At 61.2% G+C, this 17937-nt stretch overlaps 1 protein-coding gene across 9 annotated transcripts in view; it reads left to right on the forward strand.

Moving 5' to 3' along the window:
- Positions 1 to 17937, forward strand: part of RGS12 (regulator of G protein signaling 12) — a 93211-nt gene that overhangs the window by 60494 nt on the left and 14780 nt on the right. For 8 of the 9 annotated variants that reach the window (XM_036227440.1, XM_036227441.1, XM_036227442.1 and 5 more), the window contains 6 exons: positions 12203 to 12372; positions 12805 to 12897; positions 13677 to 13820; positions 14570 to 14749; positions 15046 to 15199; positions 16868 to 16944. In XM_036227440.1, the coding sequence (XP_036083333.1) occupies positions 12203 to 12372; positions 12805 to 12897; positions 13677 to 13820; positions 14570 to 14749; positions 15046 to 15199; positions 16868 to 16944 (818 nt within the window). Of the gene's footprint in view, positions 1 to 3175; positions 3318 to 12202; positions 12373 to 12804; positions 12898 to 13676; positions 13821 to 14569; positions 14750 to 15045; positions 15200 to 16867; positions 16945 to 17937 lie in introns of all 9 variants that reach the window. The other variant, XM_036227444.1, reaches the window with a different exon arrangement.

Raw genomic sequence — 17937 nt, forward strand, 5'->3', positions numbered from 1 at the left:
TTTCCTGTTCTTTTCAAGCGGGCCTTCCCAAGGCCATTACCGCCCTCCGGTCCCTGGGCCTCATTTGTGTGAACTGTGAGTTAGAGAACAGGATTCATCTCTTCCCACGTGATGCCAGGTCGACCCAGCTCTGTTTGCTAAAATGGTGACCTTTCCCGCTGGACCGAGGCAGCACCCGCATCGGGTGTCCTGTGCCCACAGGGCCGCCCTGGCTCCGGGTCCTGCCCCATGGCCTGTCTCTCTGTGTGCCACTGGGCCAGCACCTCCCGCCGTAGACGCAGAGCCCCGCGGTGCCTGCATGCCGCGTGGTCGCGCTCAGCCCCGGGCCTCCGGGGTCGCCCTGGCCGCTCCAGGCCGCGTGGTCGCGCTCAGCCCCGGGCCTCCGGGGTCGCCCTGGCCACTCCAGGCCTGTGAGCTTCTGACGCACAGTGACCCAGCGTCTCTCGCCTCCTGTCCGAGGGGCTGAGATCAACGCCTCAGGAACCCGTGTGACGCTGTCCCTGGAAACGTCATCGCATCTGCAAACGGCCGTGGACATTTGGTCAGACGGGTTTTAAAACTCTCGTACGTTTGTGGTCTTCGTTATGTCACCATTTACCGTCCTGCTCACTAAACCCTTGAGGTCATTCTCCCAGTGATACGCACTAAATCTGGCTTAGTTTGTTTGCCTTTTGCAAAACCATTTATTTTGGGTGACCGATCTCCGTAAGTGTCTAAAGCCAGCATTAGTTGGGTTTTTTCAGGCCAATATGTCACTGTCAGGGAGGCTTCATGGTTCAGAGAAGGTGAGGGGGAGGCCTGCGACACTCGAGACTCGGCAAGCAGTCGCATGCGAGGTGGCCTGTCACCTGGGAGAGGAGCAGCGGGAAGGCCATTCTTGCCCCGGGGCGACCACAGTGGACGGGCGGAGTGCGACCCCGGCCGTGGCAGGAGGTGGGAGCCGAGTCGGCGTGCGGCAGGCCCGGCCACGCGGCGCCCACAAGCTGAGCCGAGCTGGACCCTGATGTGCGTCCAGGGAGCCCCAGGAAAAGCGGGAGGAGCGGCCAGGGGCGCAGGCCGGGGGCCGGGAACCCGGGGAGCGCGCCTGTGCGTCCGTGGGCCCAGACCAACCCCCTGCTCACCAGGCACCCAGGGGGGTGATGGTGGCATTTGTGGGGGTGGGAAGGAGCGGGGCGGGGGTCAGGAGAAACGGCTAATGGGCGGGAACGAGCGTTGTGCTTGGACTGAGGCTTTCGAGGTGCTTGTGCACTTTCTAAGTGGAGATGTTGTGTAGACAGTCGCATAAATGCGTATAGGGTGCAGAAACGTGGTCGGGCCTGGAAGCATGCGTTTGGGAGTTATCAGTCTATCGATGGGATTTAATGTCTTGGTAAGCTTGAATAAGAGATCATGCAGCAAAGGTGAGTCTCAAACCTATGAGGTGAGTGGGAAACCGGAAGATGGCTGGAGACGGAGATTCGAGAGGCAATAGAACGTGTAATAAGTGAGAGCATGGACTCTCAGGCCAAACCGTCCAGGTTTAAATGCCGACTCTGCTACGAGCTGTGCCTCAGTCCTTGCATCTGCAAAATGGGGTCCTGGGGTCCGTCACGCAGAGCTATCGTGAGAATTACACGCGCGAGTACAGGCGAAGCCCGCGGCGCAGCGCCCGGCCCGTGCTGAGGAGCCGTGTGCACGGCAGCCGCATCGGGGGCATGGCCGTTGCTCTACTCGGCCCTGGAAGTGGGTAGAGTCGCCGGGAGGGGCGAGGTAGAGAAGGCGCCCGGGACGGGCCCGAAGATGCTCACGGGGCCGGTGGGAAGCAAGCGGCGTCACGGGAGGCAGGCCCTCCCCTGAGACTGCTGGAAGCTCATTTTTCAAACAAAGCCACACAGGAAGGTTAAAAATAATTAAACGAAACAAGATACAATGGGCAGATACTAAGAAAAAAGGAAACTGGTATGATAATACTGACGTCAGACAAAATAACTCAGCGGAGAAAGGGAGCGCGAGGAGGCGGCTGCCCCGGAAACGGCGCCGGGTCACGGCGGCCGGGCGCCGGGCTCGCAGGGACCGAGCGTCAGGCCGGCGAGCGCCGGCGAGGTTTCAGGGTGCTTGAGTGATGAGGTGGAAAAGCTAAGTCTAACCGACATGTACGCGTAGAACTTTACACCCGCTAGAGAATATGCTTATTTCCCGAAGGGGCATCAGAGCGTTCCCAAAACTGACAATATCCCATGTCAGAAATACAGAAGCTACACGTTTAAAAAGTATTTACAGCGTACAGATCACAGCCACTGACAGCAGGACGAGGAAATTAATCAACTACAAAAAGACAACAAAAAATAACCCATACGTTTAAAAGGTTAAAACTGTGCTTCCAAACAATCCATGGGTCAAGGAGAAAACGCAAATGGAAATTATAAAACAGTTTGGAACTGTTCAGTAATTGTGGTGCTACATAATAACGCCAGTGGGATGTGAGTGACGTGTTTCCAGGGAAAAATTTGTGGCATTAAATGTATATATTATAAAAAAGAAGAAAAGTTGGAAAATATAGGAAATAAGCTTTCAACACGAGGAGATAGGGGGAAAAAAACAGAACAAAATAAATGCAAATTAAGGAGATGATAAGGATAAAGCAGAAACTAGCAAAATAGAAAACAAAACAAACGATATATAGGTGATTAATAAAACCGAAAGACAAGTCTTTGGTAAGTAGGGTCAAGGAAAGGAGGAGGAGACACCGAGCGTGGGCAAGGACGAAGGCCAGCGCCGCGCTCAGAGAGGCGGTCGGCCTGCGAGGGGCCCGGCGGGCAGCTGTGCACGTGCGTTTGCCCGTCCCCCGGACGGCTTCTAGGAAGGTGTCAGCCATCAGAGTCGGCCTGAGAAGAAAAGGGACTTTGGTGAGCTAAGTCAACACAGGCACAAGTGCCTGGGAAGTTACGTATTTACCCCAAAAAAGGCACCATGCCCAAACTAGTTCATAGGTGAGGATGTCAGTCAGCTCGGGTTAAGTCATGTTGCAATAACAAATAACTCCCAAATCCGAGTGACTTTAGAAAAGCAAAAATGTCTTTCTGACTTACATTCTATGCCCACCGCAGTCTGGCTGTGTGTTTGTCCTAAGCCTTTCCACTCCAGGAGCCAGGCTGTCGGAGCAGCTCCTCATGAGTCTCCGTGGGTCTTGTGGCAGAACCAGGCGGTGGCTCCCGCTGAAGTGGCACCTGTGAGGCTCTCTGACATTCACTGGCCGACCCCGACATCGATGCTGAGGGCATGGAGAACCCCACGAGGAGGGGCAGCAAGCCCGACCTTAACGTGGTCCCCCAGACAAGGTACGGAGGCTGGGCAGCTGCTCGACTCATTGCAAGGCGAGCAGACCTTGCTCCCCAGACTGGACGAGAATGGCACAAAATTGAATTATTGGCCAGTTTCACTTATGAACAAATATGAAACTGCTTAAAGTATTAGTAAACGGAATCCAGTGGGGTTTTTTGTTTTTGCTTTTTTTTTTTTTTTTTAAGATGCATTCTTATACAGTGAAGCTTACTGGAGAAATTCAAGGATAGTTCACCATTAGGGCATTTTTCATTCAAGTCACCATTCATTCAACAATTCTTTTCTGAGCCCCTACTTCTAAAAACTGTTCTAGGCACTGGGGATACATTGGTGAACAAAACAAAGCGACTTCATCGGGCTGACATTCTGTTAGTAGAATATCACAGGCACTAAACAGATTGAGTTGTGTTACTAGGTTAAAGGAGTAAAACCATGATTTTCACAAGAGAGGGTAAAGGAGCATCCAATAAAGTTAACTACCCTGCTTCCAAAGTTGTACTTAATAGTTAAGCATTAGAAACATTCCCATTAGAGCCAGGAGTAAGGCCAGGCCATTCTCTATCTCAGCAACAATTTAACGTTGCATTGGGGATTCTGGCCAACGCAGAAGGCAAGAAAAAGGAATAAATTTAAAAGCTTGTAAAGGAAGAAACCAAATAGCCATTATTCTCGAACGACATCATCTACCTAGAGAACCCGAAGCAGGTCAGTCACACGCCAGCCCTTTCAGAGCTAATGGAATTCAGAAAGATAGAAATTAGTGGCTTTCTTAAACAATACACGTCGTTTCTGTGGGAACACATACATGTTGATAAAAGCATTAAAAATTTTGAAAGAATCAACATCAAACAAATAAGGTAGGTTTTCTCTGGGGAAGGGAGATTAGACCTGAATTTTAGGTAATGACCAATAAGAGATTTGAGAGTTACATTTAATTGTTTAAAGGAGAAAATATTCATGAATTGCGCATTAAAACTGCAAGAGACATATAGTTTGGAGGGGCGTGCCTCTCAGCCCGTAGCATCTCCTTGGCGCGTGTGCGGGGCACGCGAGCCACTCCCTCAGTCCTCGGCACTGGCCGCCGGCTGCGTGCTTGGTGCCGTTCATCGGCCGCGGTGTTCCCGTGACGCCGGCGTGCGGTCCCTCCCGCAGCCCGCGGCGAGGGGAGGGGACTCGCAGGCTCCTTGGCGAGGAGCAGGGCTGTCGCGGTGTCCCTGGGGCGTCCGCGTGGTTCTCGCCAGAGCTACAGAAGCGTGAGCTCCTCGCCCGGCCGGGAGAGCGGGGGCCCCGACCCCGCTGGCGCGGCTCCGCAGCCCACGCCTGAGACCTGCAATGCATATCTGTCGGGAAATGAGGAGGAAGGGGTGGCCCATTTACCTCTTGCTCATCTGACATGTCCCCACCCAGTTTTAGGAAGAGAGCATAGAGAAAGGTTGGCTTCTCCTACGTGGGGCAGCCCGATCGTCCGCTTCTTCCATGGGAGAGCGAGGCTGGACAGTCCCCGAGGACAGGCCTGTGGGGTGGGCACCCCAGCCTTTAGCTCCCCGTGCCGGAGACGGAGCCATGTGACGGGCCCTGCCCTCTGGAGCGTACAGGCCAGCGGTGGCGGGGGTCTCTGGGAGCCCTGCCCACCGGAAGCTAGCTCCCACTGGGGGAGGAGCAGGCGAGCGGCCCGCCTTCCCGGGGCCACGGGGCCACGCGCCGCAGGGTTCAGGAACCAGCATGGTGACTGGGTTTATGGGACCCAGTTTTGGACAAATGACATTTCAAGTTTGTTTTATTTGCAAGTTAGATAAAAGGTACAAACATTACTTTGTGTTTCCTTTTACTTTAAACACATCCTCACCGGTCGTGAGGGTCGCAGGACACACAGGCTCTGGTGGTCGCGGTGAGCACATTGCGTCCAGGAGCCGCTTTCCTTTGTCGGTGCCACTCCTTTCGGCCTCAGGAGAGGCCCTCGGGCCACCCTGGTGGGGGGCTCCCCCCGCCTCCCCCCCTTCGCCGCCCTGCGGGGGTGGCGCCCGCTGCCTCCTCACGCCCACAGTCGTGGGCTGGCAGCTGGGCCTCTCGTCCGGGTGGCCCCCCTTGGCTGTGGGAGGCTCCAGCACCGTTCCGAGTGTCCTCGTGGGGCCCGCACTTGGGGCCCTGGGCTTCTGCGTGGCAGCAGCCACAGCTGAGGGTCTGCACTTCCTGTGTGGCCCTTGGCACAAGATTAGAAGACTGTCTTCATAAAGCATACGTATTGTATTTGTTAAGACATGTTAATTCCACAAAGAAATGACTTAGTAGGTGAATACTGTAACTTTCTGTTGACATCTGCGTCATGAGTGAATCTGTCAGCGCTGATCTCTGAGAAATGCCCCGTGCCCCTTTCCGATGAGCTCGCCGCGGTCAGATGCCACTTTTAGTACAGACACTGTGGTCAGTGTCGATGGCTCTGAGCCGAGAATTCTGAAAATTCAGTGTGACAAGTGACAGAATTCACACGTCTGCACGCCTCGCCACACTTCCCACACTGACCCTTTTCGGTTACTGCTCTGCCCACGCGTGTGGCCCCGGGAGCCGCGCGGCGCTCAGCCCCATCTGCTCGGTGTCCGCGCTGCGTGCGGCTCTGCTCCAGGACGGACTGGGGGTCGGCCTCCACCATCCGGACCCCGGAGGTCTAGGAAGGACCCTGAGCCTCGCGGTTCCAGGGGCGGGGGGTGGGTGTGAGGCACTTCGCCTCCCCTCCGGAGCTGCGGGCCAGGCTGGCGGAGAGCCATGGCATGGGGAGGCCTCAGGCCGGTCACAGGGCTCTAGGGCCTCGGCTCCTCGGCTCCTCTTTTGTGGGACGGGCTGATGGATTTGAATCCGCAGTTTCTAGACTCCACTGTGGGAGGTGCTGTCGGGTTCCATCTTCAGCAGGGCTCCGCCCTTTGTCACTGAGGAGGGGGCCTGGGCCGGCCCTGCACTCAGCGAGGCAGAACGCGCCCGCGGTCTGTCCCATCTGTCCTTGTCTGAGATCAGGTGGACACTTGGGCCCCGGGACGGTCATTCTGGCTCCGCGTGGCGTGACATGCTAGGTGGCTTGGGCTTGGTTCTCCCCGGGCCTTGGTTTTCTCACTAGGGGAGCAAAGTGACATTTGCAGGGCTTTGGGGCAAGACGAAAGGGAGACTGGGCTCTTCTGAGGAGACATAACAAAGTGACCTGGAATTCGGTCCTGGACTTGCGAGAAGTAGCTGCGAAGGACGTCACTGCTGAAATCGAACAGATTTCGATAGCCGGGCTGTGGCCATGAAGGAGAGTGTCCTTGTCCTTAGGAAATACTAACACACCGAGGTGCTTAGGGCGAAGAGGCATGCTTTCTCCAGCTGCACCTCAAATAGCTTGGAGAAAGTTACGTGAGAGAGAGACAGAGACGGAGAGATGGGAGGGAGGGAGCGAGACAGAGAGACAGAGACTGGCCCAGCAAACAGACTGAAATGTAGATGTGTGGTGAGCCTGGGTAGCGGGGGTATGGGCGTCTCTTTTACTCTTCTTATAAACTTTCTGCAAATTTGAAATGATTCCAAAGTAAAAAGCTGCCCCCACACAGATGGCACGTGGGAAAGGCGCAGTTTTCATGCGGGGTGTGGGGGAGTTTCCATGGCGTCCTCTGTCCCCAGTTTGCTCAGCGGACAAATCGCTCTGCCTCTCTGAGGACTGGCCTTGCCAGGTGTGGTCCCCGTGGCGTTTGTGGCCGCGCCGTGCCCTCCCCACGACACGCCTCGGAGCCCTGTGCAGACGAGGAGACGGAGGCACAGAGGGACCGGGCCCCAGCGGGGCAGAGCCGGGCTCCCCGGCCTTGCTGGGGCGTGGTCGTGGGGCTCGCCCTGTGCCGCAGAAAGGGAGGTCAGGAAGGACGGCGACAGGAGGCAGGAGCCACGGAGGCCCGCGGCGTCTGCAGACCCTTTCCCGGAACTGCCTTCCGGGGAAGTGTCGGGACGGCAGCGGCGCCCTCTCAGAGAGCCGCCCCCGGGGCAGCCGCGCGGGCGGCGGTGTCCACTCGGGAGTGCCCAGCAGGGCCGAGCCCGCGCCCCGCGCCCCGCACTCCGACCCGCCGCGCCCCTGGCCCTTTGGATGTGGCTCCCTTTGGTGCAGCTGCTTACGACGTGGCACTTACCCCTGAGGCCGTGCGTCGCTGTCCCGTGAAAAAGACGAGTGTTATGTTTGGGGGACGAAAGATCTGTTTAGATTTAAGATACATAGGGATATACGAGTCTGAAAGCCTCATGATCATTACAGAAAGCGGCACGCATTTAATGGTTCCCCTTAATGCTGCTCGTTCAGCTGAATGGGGTCACCGAGAGCCCAGCGCTGCCGGGCCCCACCCCCGCCTGGCTGTGCTCTGCCTCCTCAATAATTCAAGTCCCGCTAGCCACGGCCAGGAAAGGTCCCGCTGTAAATTATGGATGCGCGCTCCGCGGCGCTTTGTGCCGAGTGCACCGTTGGCTTCCTCCTCGCGAGCAGGCAGGCAGAGCCGCCTTTGTCAGCCCGGGCGGCTGCCACTGCGGGAGAAGGTGCACTAACCGGCCTCCTCGGGGAGTGAGCTAAGGAGCAATGTCCCTGTGTGTGGCCCGAGCCCGCGCCCGGGGCCCCGGGGGCTGTGCCGGCTGACCCTGGTATGGACTCGGAGGGGTGGTTTGCGGTGAATGGTTGGAAGTATTTGGTTAAGTGGCATCACAGTGGCTCTTATCAGCTCTACCCAGGTAAAGTCCCTCGTGGTCTGCGCGCCTTGTCGTGGTTGGCGGGGGCAGGCTGGCTCGCGCCGTCTGCAGGTACGTGTGCCGCGTGGGCCGGGTCAGCCCGGCAGCCCGCCCCGGGGCTGTGGCTGGTTCCTCACGCGCTTGAGGCTGTGGTTTGGGCGAGATGTTCTGGGGAGACGATGGTGGGCTAAAGCCTCGGGTACAGAATTATCGATGAAAATTGAATACTGAGGTGTATCATGTGCCACGTGCAACCTACCTACGTGTTTGTCCAGCCCTTAGAAAGGTGGCGGCTTTTCCAGGTGTCAGCAGATCCGAAACAGACTAAAAACTTTCACCAGGAAAGCATTTCTTTGACCCAAACTGCTCATTCGAAAGGAGAAAGCCCGGTGACGACAGGCGCGGGTGGTCACTGCAGGGCAGCGGGGGGCGGGGGGGGGCGTCCTCCGGGGGCGTTCTGTGTGCTCGGACGGCACGTGGCTCCCCACACACCTGCCGCCCGGCAGGGCGAGGCCGCGAGGCAGGCGTGCGGCAGGTGTCTCGGCCTGGGAGCCGGGTGGGAATCCTGGGGGCTGACGGAGTTTCACCTCCGCGCCCAAGGTCAGGCCTTCGTAAATGTGCGCCGTTTCCTGTGGATTGTCGAGAACAATTCCAGAGTGAGCTCAGGGGCGGTGCGAACTGGGAGGTTCGGAGTTCGAAAGTGGGGATCCAAGACGAGGGACTCGCCGCGTATTGAGGACACAGGCATTTTGTGACCCTCATGAGCAGCTCTCGCCCTGACCTCCCTACGAGGGGGCTCGCGCCCCCCGCCCCGTGACTCCCATTCTGCAGGAACGTGCCCTCAGAATGTCACGAGGGCTCCGGCGACGAGGAGAGCTGAGCTGACGCCGCGTGCAGCCGGCCGGGTGTGTGCCGCTCCCTGTCTAGGGCCCCCGGGAGCCGGCCTCCGGGTCGTTCAGCCAGAAACGAGACGTGCGGGCGGGAGCGTTTCTGGAAGGAAAGAAAGGGAGACCGCGGGGAGGGAGGGGGTGACGTGCCCTCCCAACTCCGGGCGTCAGGCCCGCGTCCCCTCAGTGGGAGAGGGCTTGGCGGCCACACGCGAGCCCCCGCCCCCCGCCCCCTCGAGCTGGGCCTGCTCAGGCCCCCTCACCTTGTGAGCCCCGTGGCAGTGCCCCTGGGGCGCCGAGGCAGAACCCGACACGCACCGGGTCCGCGGGGGCCCAAGCCGGGCGCGCGCCAGGGCGGCGGGGGCAGAGCGCGGCGCGGCACCCCGGCGGCGGCTTCCGTCTCAGGCCTCCAAAGTCTTTCTCAATTAGACTTTTAAAGGATCAGCTGTTGATTTGTGAGTCTTAAAAATGACTAATACTTGCCAAGCGTTATAAAGATGGGTTGACTTCCTCTATGGGTCCTTCCCTTAGAATGTATACACTTAGCGCGCCCACAGGTACGCTGCCCCCGCCAGGAGCGCAGGCCCACGCCGCGTCGGGGCACCCGTAGGGGGCAGGGCGGCAGCGTGGGCAGTGTCCCCGCTGTGTGCTCCCGCGGGCGCCGCGGGCCAGGCGGCCGGGGCCGAGTCGCTCCGCCTTCGCGTCGTTGGAATCCACACGCCTTTCGCTTGAGAGATAAAAGCTCCGACATCGTCGCCGGGCCCGGCTGCTCCGTCTTCCTCTGCCTCACGGTCCAGGCGACTTTCAGACACGCAGCACGCACTGTCGCCCACAGCCGCCTGCCGCGCGCTCACCCCGGCCTCTGCGGGCTGTAACTGGAAGCTCGCACCTTCCGACCCCCGCGCCCGTTGGCCCGGCCACCTCTGGTGACCACCACCCGATTGTCGCACACGGAGACTTCAGTTCGTGTTTTCTGTTGCGCGTTGATGGCTCTGGGCGTGTGTCCTCTGGCTCCTCACTCAGAGACTTCAAAATATCGCCCCGGACTTCTGTCCAGTGGTCCCCTGATTTCATGTTTACACTTGAGCCGTTGGCCGCTGTGGGGTTTGTCTCAGTGTGTGTTGGGAGGGCTCTGACTTGCTGACTTAGCCTGTGCCGCTGGGTGATCCCTCTCTGCTCCATCCGTGGCACGTCTGTTTCTGCGGGCCGAGGGCGAGGGTCCTGACGCGCCTCACGTTGGGCGGAGCCGACCCTGCCCTCTCTTCTGTCAGGCTCTGTTTTTCCAGCATCTCCGGTTCTGGTTTACACTCAGCTTGTCCAGTTCTAATAAAACATCTGTTGGGGAGCACGTTGGGATTACAGGTGAATTAGGGAGCGTTAATGTCCATACTGTTTAGCTCCTCGGTTTTCTGCTTCCTGGACACAAGCCAAACATGAAGCTGGGCCTCTTCCAGGGCCCCAGCCCCAGCCCCAGCCCCAGCGAGGGAGAGTGTGTGCGTGCGTGTGTGTGTGCGTGCGTGCAGAGGCGTGTTTCCTGCATCCGTTGACATAGAATCATCCCAACTTGTAGAGAACTCTTACAAGAGTTTGAGCCGATCTGAGGACATTACCGGGCAGCAGGATCTCGGATGCTCTGGAGAATGACAGTTCTCAGCTTCTTTTACGCATTTGGGATTAAGGAAGAGGACACCGAGGTGGGAGACAGCCGGGCAGGGGCTGGGTTACAGGCTAGTCGCCGAGGTCACGTGTCCTCTGGAGGGTGACGTCTCGGAAGGAGGGGTCTGAAAAGAGACACGTCGCAGGCGCGTTGACCTAGATGCACAGAGACGGCGGCGCGCAGATCCGCCTTTTCCTGCGGCAGCCGTGGGCCTGGGGCGGCCGCCCGCCACGACCTGCCCCGCTGGGGGTTCGTGGCCAGAGCCCCGTTCCCGTCCACAGCCCTGAGCCGGACGTGGGGTGCATTCCACGTGGGCCGGCTCCGAAGGCCAGGATTCTTGAGGCCAGGCATTTCCAGGCGACGCCGTCCACGCGGCGGCAGAGCGGCCGGGCTCCCTGGAGGCCTTGGACGGACTGGACCCCAGCCTGCCATGCAGTGGCTGGCCCTGTGGATGGGTATCGCGGGACGAGCCGGGCCGCCTGCCCCCCGGTCCCCGTGAGCGCCCCATCTCAGCAGCAGCCTGCAGCGCGCCGGGTTCTCGGGAGCCTCCAGGAAAAGCCAGAGTTGCCCTCTGCTCTTACGTGGCTTCTGAATCTTACAGGAACTTTTTCTGTAGCAGTCGAAGTTGCTTGATTATTCTCTACTCTTCCATTTTTTTTCTTTTCTAATCTAAATGCTTTTTGAGCTTTGAACGACTCCTGCCAAAAGTGGCGTCCGGGTGCCACCCCGGTCGGACTTGACGGAACTCCCGCTCTGGCTTTCTTGGCCCCTCGAGGCCACCTTGCCTCGCCTCGCCTCGCGGGGCCTGGGTCGAGGGCTCCTTTGCAGCCCTCCGGGCTCTGGGTTGCCCTTGCCTTGCTGTGGGCCTGGCGGCCGCAGGCCAGGCCTCTGGGCACCACTGTCAGCATGTCTGTGGCAAGGGCGACTTGGATTGCCCAGCGCCGCCCCTTCTCTGTACAAAGGGAGCGGCGACCGAGCGGTCACCTGGAGGTGACGCGGCCCAAGGCTGTTCAGGGCCGTTCTGAGATGGCTCAGGAGCAAACCTCCTGGGCACGTGCGGCGGCGGCCACGTCGGGGGCGGCCTCTCCCCGAGCCTTCTCGCTGATAACGTGCTGAAACACTCGTTTGGACAGCACACGCCAACACGTCACGCTCAGACCAGCCCGGTGTGAGTGTGCAGCCCGCGTGCGGTGCCCCATCAGGGCGGGGGGTGGCGTCCCCAGGAAGCGCCCCTTCGCACTGCATGCCCCGCGGTGACCGGCCCTGGCCTCTCACACCGCCGGGCCTCCCAGCGGCCCCCGCGGACGCTCCCTGCGGCGACCCCACCTTCGCTCAGTGGCTCCGTGACGAGCGGCCTCGTCGCGTGGGTGGCCGTCGCCGTTCGTCCCGCAGCGTGTGCGTGTGGCCGCTCGAGGCTGGGACTCGTCCTGTCCCGTGCTCTGGCCCCGTCCCTGGGACGACACGGGGCACGCTGTAGGCGCCCGGTGCGTGTGGTCGACTGAATGCGTGCTCTAGAGAAGAGCCGGGGAGCGCCCCGCCGCGTCCCGCAAGGCCGGGCGGAGCGGCGGGACGGCGGACAGGCGAGCAGGCGAGGTCTGTGCTGTCCCCGCAGAGCTGAACGGCGCCGACCTGAAGGACGGCGTGAGCAGCCACAGCCTGAGCAGCAACGCCAGCCTGCCCAGCGTGCAGAGCTGCCGGCGCCTGCGCGAGCGGCGGGCCGCCAGCTGGGCCGTGTCCTTCGAGCGTCTCCTGCAGGACCCCCTGGGCGTCCGCTACTTCTCTGTGAGTAGGGTCGGGCTGGGCCGTCTGTGGTTTCCGCTGGGCTCCTCGGGCAGGACCCTGGCCCAGGCCTCGGCACGTGGGCTTCGACCCCAGGACAGTGGTGGCGGGGTCGTCATGCGGCCCCGGAGCCCTACGGCAGGTGTCCCCTTGCCCTTGGGGCCCTGGGGGTCAGCTCTCGGGCAGAGAGCCCCAGAGGCCAGCCACATGTCGGCGCGTCCCACTGAGGCAGCCGCTCGGCTCCGTCCTGGAGGGCGGCAGCTTTCAGTGAGCCCCCCTCGGGACCGCCATGAGGGGTGCTCGTGCCCCTGTCTCCCGGGAAGGGTGAAAACGAGGAAGAGCGGCAGCGAGGATGCAGCCAGCTCCCCGAAGCCGCCGACCGCGCTGCCTTTCCCTGGTGGTCGCGCGGCAGCTCACGGACGGCATCTCCCCCAGGACTTCCTCAGGAAGGAGTTCAGCGAGGAGAACATTCTGTTCTGGCAGGCCTGCGAGGGCTTCAACCATGTGCCCGCACACGACAAGAAGGAGGTGCGTCTGCGCGCGGGGGGCGGGCACCCCATCCACGCAAAAGTGTTGTCACGGCGTTCGGAACACACTGTGTTTTCAGAATAAGTTTCCTGATGCATGGGATATTTAGTTTTGCCTAAGCACAGTTTGCTTAAAGGCCTTCGGCCGTAAAACTCATCAGCGGATGCGCTGCCGCCCGGCCTGTGGGAGGGGACGTGGAGACGAGCCCGCGCGCCTGGGCCTGGGCCCCCTCCCGGGAGGCCTCTCGCCAGAGCGCGCCGCAGGAGCCCCGAAAAGAGTCAGAGGGAGCCCGAGTCAGTGCGCAGTTCATGCTGCCTCGTGCCTTACTCAGTCCCCCAAGCAAGACGTGTGCCGGCCCCAGAAAAGGCGTCTCCGGTGACCGGAGCGTGTCAGGCACTCGGACACAGCGAGGCAGCAGAGGCACTGTGGAGGGCGCCTGTGTCCCGCACACATGTGTCACACGTGTGTCCCGCACACGTGTCCCACTCGTGTCCCACGCACGCACGTGCCCCACACACGTGTCACACGTGTCCTGCACAAGTGTGTCCCACTCACGTGTCCCATGCACACACGTGTCCCGCACATGTGCCCCACACACGTCCCGCAATGTGTGCCCCACGCACACGCGTGTCACACACGTGCCCCGCACACACGTGTCCCACGCACACGCGTGTCCCGCACACATGTGTCGCACACGTGTCCCATGCACACGTGTCCCACGCACTCACATGTCCCACACACGTGTCGCACACATGTCCCACGCACACGTGGCCGGTCAGCTTTCCCACAGGGCCCGCGAGATCTTCAGCAAGTTCCTGTGCAGCAAAGCCACCACCCCGGTCAACATCGACAGCCAGGCCCAGCTGGCAGACGACATTCTCAGCGCCCCTCACCCCGACATGTTCAAGGAGCAGCAGCTGCAGGTGACCGTGCACCTCGCTTTCCCGCAGGGAGTCCTGGCCCGGGCTGGAGGGCCCGGTGGGAGGGGCAGCTGTGGTGGGAGGAGCCGTCTCACCCACCGGGCCTGGGTCTCAGGGCCTGGCAGACGGGCAGAGGGTCCGGTGGGGCCATGGGACGCATCTCGACCACTGCACGGCCCCCCGCAGACAGCCCATCCGGTCACGTGTGCACACGCGTTTGCGAGGACTCACAGGCTCGCAGTGGGGACGCAGGTGTATTTGGAATTTTTTCGATTTTAGGACATTGCTGTGATGAGAAGCGTACCTGAGACCTAGTTTTATCTAGAGCACGTGTCCTAGTGGCCTAGCCAGAGATTGTGTCTGTTCCGAGTCATGTGAATAGTGTCGGGGGGCGAGGAGTAGAGGGATGAAGGAACACAGTGCTCCCTTCATGTAGATTTCCAGCCGATTTGGGGTCACCCTTACCTGGTGAAGTAGCGCTCCCCCAGGAAGGCACGCAGGCGGTCGGGGTCTCCTGGGCGTGGCTCTGTGGGCGTTCTTGGGTTTGCTGGTCTTAAGCGTGATAGATGAAAGGCTGGCGTGGTCAGATGTGAGGGGCCCTGGGGGGTGACCCTGGGCGGGCGGCTGGGGGAAACGGGGACTGCACCCTTTCAGCAGGGGGCAGTGGTGTCTGCGGGTCGCCCGCGGCCTCCAGCCTTCGGGGCTGAGTATCCGGCCCTTCGGCGGCTGAACCTGCTGCGTTTGCCCCGCAGATCTTCAACCTCATGAAGTTCGACAGCTACACGCGCTTCCTGAAGTCTCCGCTGTACCAGGAGTGCATCCTGGCGGAGGTGGAGGGCCGCTCCCTGCCCGACGCCCAGCGGGTGCCCAGCAGCCCAGCCTCCAAGCACAGCATCGGCTCGGACCACTCCAACGTGTCCACGCCGAAGAAGGTGCCCGCGCCCTGTCCCGCTCTCCGAGACGGCAGCTGCCCCGTGGACCGGGGGGTCCCTCCGGCCGCCACGCGGGGCCCGGCTTCCCTCGCGGGCGGGCCTTCCTGGCCTTGCTGTCTCTGGGGCTACGGCCAGCTGCTGCTCTGGACACGCGCTGGGGCGACGCCCCTGGCCTTGCAGGCTTGTCCCGTGCGAGGAGCGCGTACTTCACAGCCCGTCCGCAGCGTCCGTTTGCATTTCATGTCGTTTTAAAGTGACTTCCCGTGGTTTTAACAACGTTTTCCATTTGATGACAGCTGAGTGGAAAATCGAAGTCAGGAAGATCCCTGAATGAAGAACCGGGGGACGAGGACAGCGAGAAGAAGCGCAAAGGAGCCTTTTTCTCCTGGTCTCGGACACGGAGCACCGGGCGGTCCCAGAAGAAGAAGGACCACGGCGACCACGCGAACGGTTTGTGGCGGGCGGGCACGGGGGGACGGGCAGCGCTGCCGCAGTGTGGCCCTCGGGACGCAGGGCAGTGGGGACCTTCGGGTCTCCTGAAGAAGGGGAGGCCGCGCTCCCCGCAGCCCGCCCGCCACGCCGCCCTCTCCCGGGCTCCTCCTGCGGGAGCAGCCACCGGGGCTTTGGGAGGAAATGTGGAAAATACTGCAAGTAAACAAGAAAGCACAGACGCCGGCCGTCTGTGCACCCGCAGCCTCTGCCGCTCAGCCTCGCCTCTCTGGGTGTGCGTAGGGGTGCACCAGCCTTCACGGCCTTTTAAAAATGTGATACCATAGCCTGGCTGTCAAGCATTTTCAAAATTGTAATTTTACGTTATTGTAAATCTTGAAGATCACCATTCTAACTTTGTTCCCTGAGAGCCCACTATGGGAGAGATAGGCTTGTCCGCCTCAGGGCGCTTTGCCGGCCGCTGACACCAGCTCAGTGGGGTGCTGGTGGGTCAGCGAGGTGCAGCAGGGAGGAGCCGTTGGCACCGCCAGGGAAGGCCGTTCTCTGGAGCCCTGTAAGGAAGGGATCCCCTTCCAGGAATCCCTGGGAGCTCCAGGCCTTGGGCCCCCAGTGTAAACGGCCCTTACAGCGGGAACACAGGCAGGCCCCCCGAGGGGGAGCCGGCGGCAGCCCCATCGCGGTCGAGTGTGCCTTGGGCGCCTGTGGAGCGTGATCAGCGCTCAGGGCGGCCGCAGCGCGGGCCTCTCCCGCCCTTTTCACTGCAGTGCTGAGGGCTGTGGGCCTGAGGTCGCCCCTCGGCCCCGGGCCCCGCTGCGGGCGATCGGCGCAGACATCCTTCCACGGGACAGGCAGGCAGGGCTGTAGCAGTCCGTCACCGAGAGACCACCTGGGGATGGACGCTGTGCAGCCCAGGAGACGAGTGACAGTCGCCCCGGACAGCCTGTCCACCTGACCAGGACCTTGGGGGCCGGGGTCTCCAGGCACCACCCAGGAGCTCAGACTTGGTCACCTGGGAATCTATGGCTTTCAGAGGGTGGGCCGGTTGGTTAGGAAGCTCGGCGGGACCCAGGAGTCGCCCGGGGCACGCCCACCACCCCCGATCCCTGAGCCCCGCCTCCGCAGCTTGGCTGCCAACGGCCCAGGTTTCCAAATCAGAGTTCGCATGATGTTCAGGTTAGCCTGAGATCACAGTTCAGTTAGTGACGGCGGAGGGCGTGACGGTCGGCTCATGGTAAGACTTTACGGCGACCTGAGCCATTGGTAAAGGTGCGGTGACCGGCTGGTTGGGTGTTCACTGCCGTCACAGGAGACAGTGTCCAGTTAGGCCCAGAGACCACAAGTAGAGAAGAAGATTCCAGATTCAATGAAGGAAATGGAGGTCCTGCCCCGGGGGCACTCGCCTGCGGTTAGACCTGCTCCGAGCCAGCGGGCTGCGGGCTGCGGGCGGGGACAGAGCCGGGAGCAGTGTCCCTGCGGCTTCGGGGCGTGTCCCAGGGAGGGGCCAGCACCCCAAAGGGCTTTCCCTGTCTGCCTCTCCTGCGCAGCCTGTGCAGCCTGAAAGGGGTGCGGGTCAGGGGGGTGCGAGCAGATTAGTGGGGCGTCCGTGTTGAGCGAGGAGAAGCACCTGGCGCCGTGTGATTTTCTGACACCCTGTGTTTACCCCCCAAGACCCGCTGCACCCCAACGGAGGCCTGGGCCGCAGGGAGTCGCAGGGCTCCGTGTCGTCTGCGGGGAGCCTGGACCTGGTAAGTACCCCCCGGACCCTGCCCGAAGGCCGCCCTGCCTCCCGAAGCCTGGGGGCAGGGGGTTGCCCCTCGAGCACTAAAAACGTTTCTGGGTTTATTTCTACAATCTTTCTATTTGCATTCAGTTACCGGTGTGTGTGTGGGGTGTGTGTGTGTGTTAACTCTCACTGAAACAAACAACAGCCGTGGAGGGGTGCTTTGTCCTGTCTTACCTTTCAAGAACCCCACTAGCTCAGTGGGTGCTGTGCTGGGAGGGCTCTTCCCCACGCCCAGCCCCACAGGGAGCCCGGGCTGGCGCTGTGCTCTGTCACGCCCTGCGAGTCCAGACGTCTGTCCAGCCTGGTGAGGGGCAGGTGGGCGGGAGGCCCGGGGCAGGCCCTGCCGGCCGTCGGCTGCTGTCTCAGGCCACTGGAGGAGACCGTGTTGCTGCCAGTGTCCCGGGCACTTGAAAGCGTCCGCGGCGGTCAGTGTGGAAGACTGGCTTCCTCCCGTTAGACCGCCTCCCGGTTAGAGCTGTGAGGGTTTACCGCGCGGCCGGCCGCTGTTGCTCCTGACGGGCCACGCAAAACTCAGGGGGCCACCTACACATTAGTTTTCTGAGATAACGTTTGGGCGAAAGAGATTTTCGGGGGAGACAGTGATAACGAGGCGGCCGGTGTGGCCAGCAGCACGTCAGAGAGTGAGGAGGTGACACTAACTCAGGGGCCCATGGGAGGCGTCGGGGAGAGCCCCGCGGCTTTGCTGTGCTGCCCGGCGGCCCCGCCCCGCCCCGCCCCCCACGAGGATCCTCGCCCCAGCCGTGTCACGAGCCTGCTGCGTGGGCGGTGCGGGCAGGCCAGCTGCAGGTGCCACTGTCTGAAAAGGCCCGTCCCCCACACCCTGGCCACCTGCCCGCCTGCCAGCGCATCCCTCTCCCGAGCGCCCGGAGGGCGGGCACGGGACCTTGGCCGTGTCCTCAGACAGGCAGAGCTAGCTGGCACTCTCGGGGCACAA

This window comes from Rousettus aegyptiacus, unplaced genomic scaffold (genome assembly GCF_014176215.1).
Source record: "Rousettus aegyptiacus isolate mRouAeg1 unplaced genomic scaffold, mRouAeg1.p scaffold_m13_p_10, whole genome shotgun sequence".
In the NCBI taxonomy this organism is placed as follows: domain Eukaryota; kingdom Metazoa; phylum Chordata; class Mammalia; order Chiroptera; family Pteropodidae; genus Rousettus; species Rousettus aegyptiacus.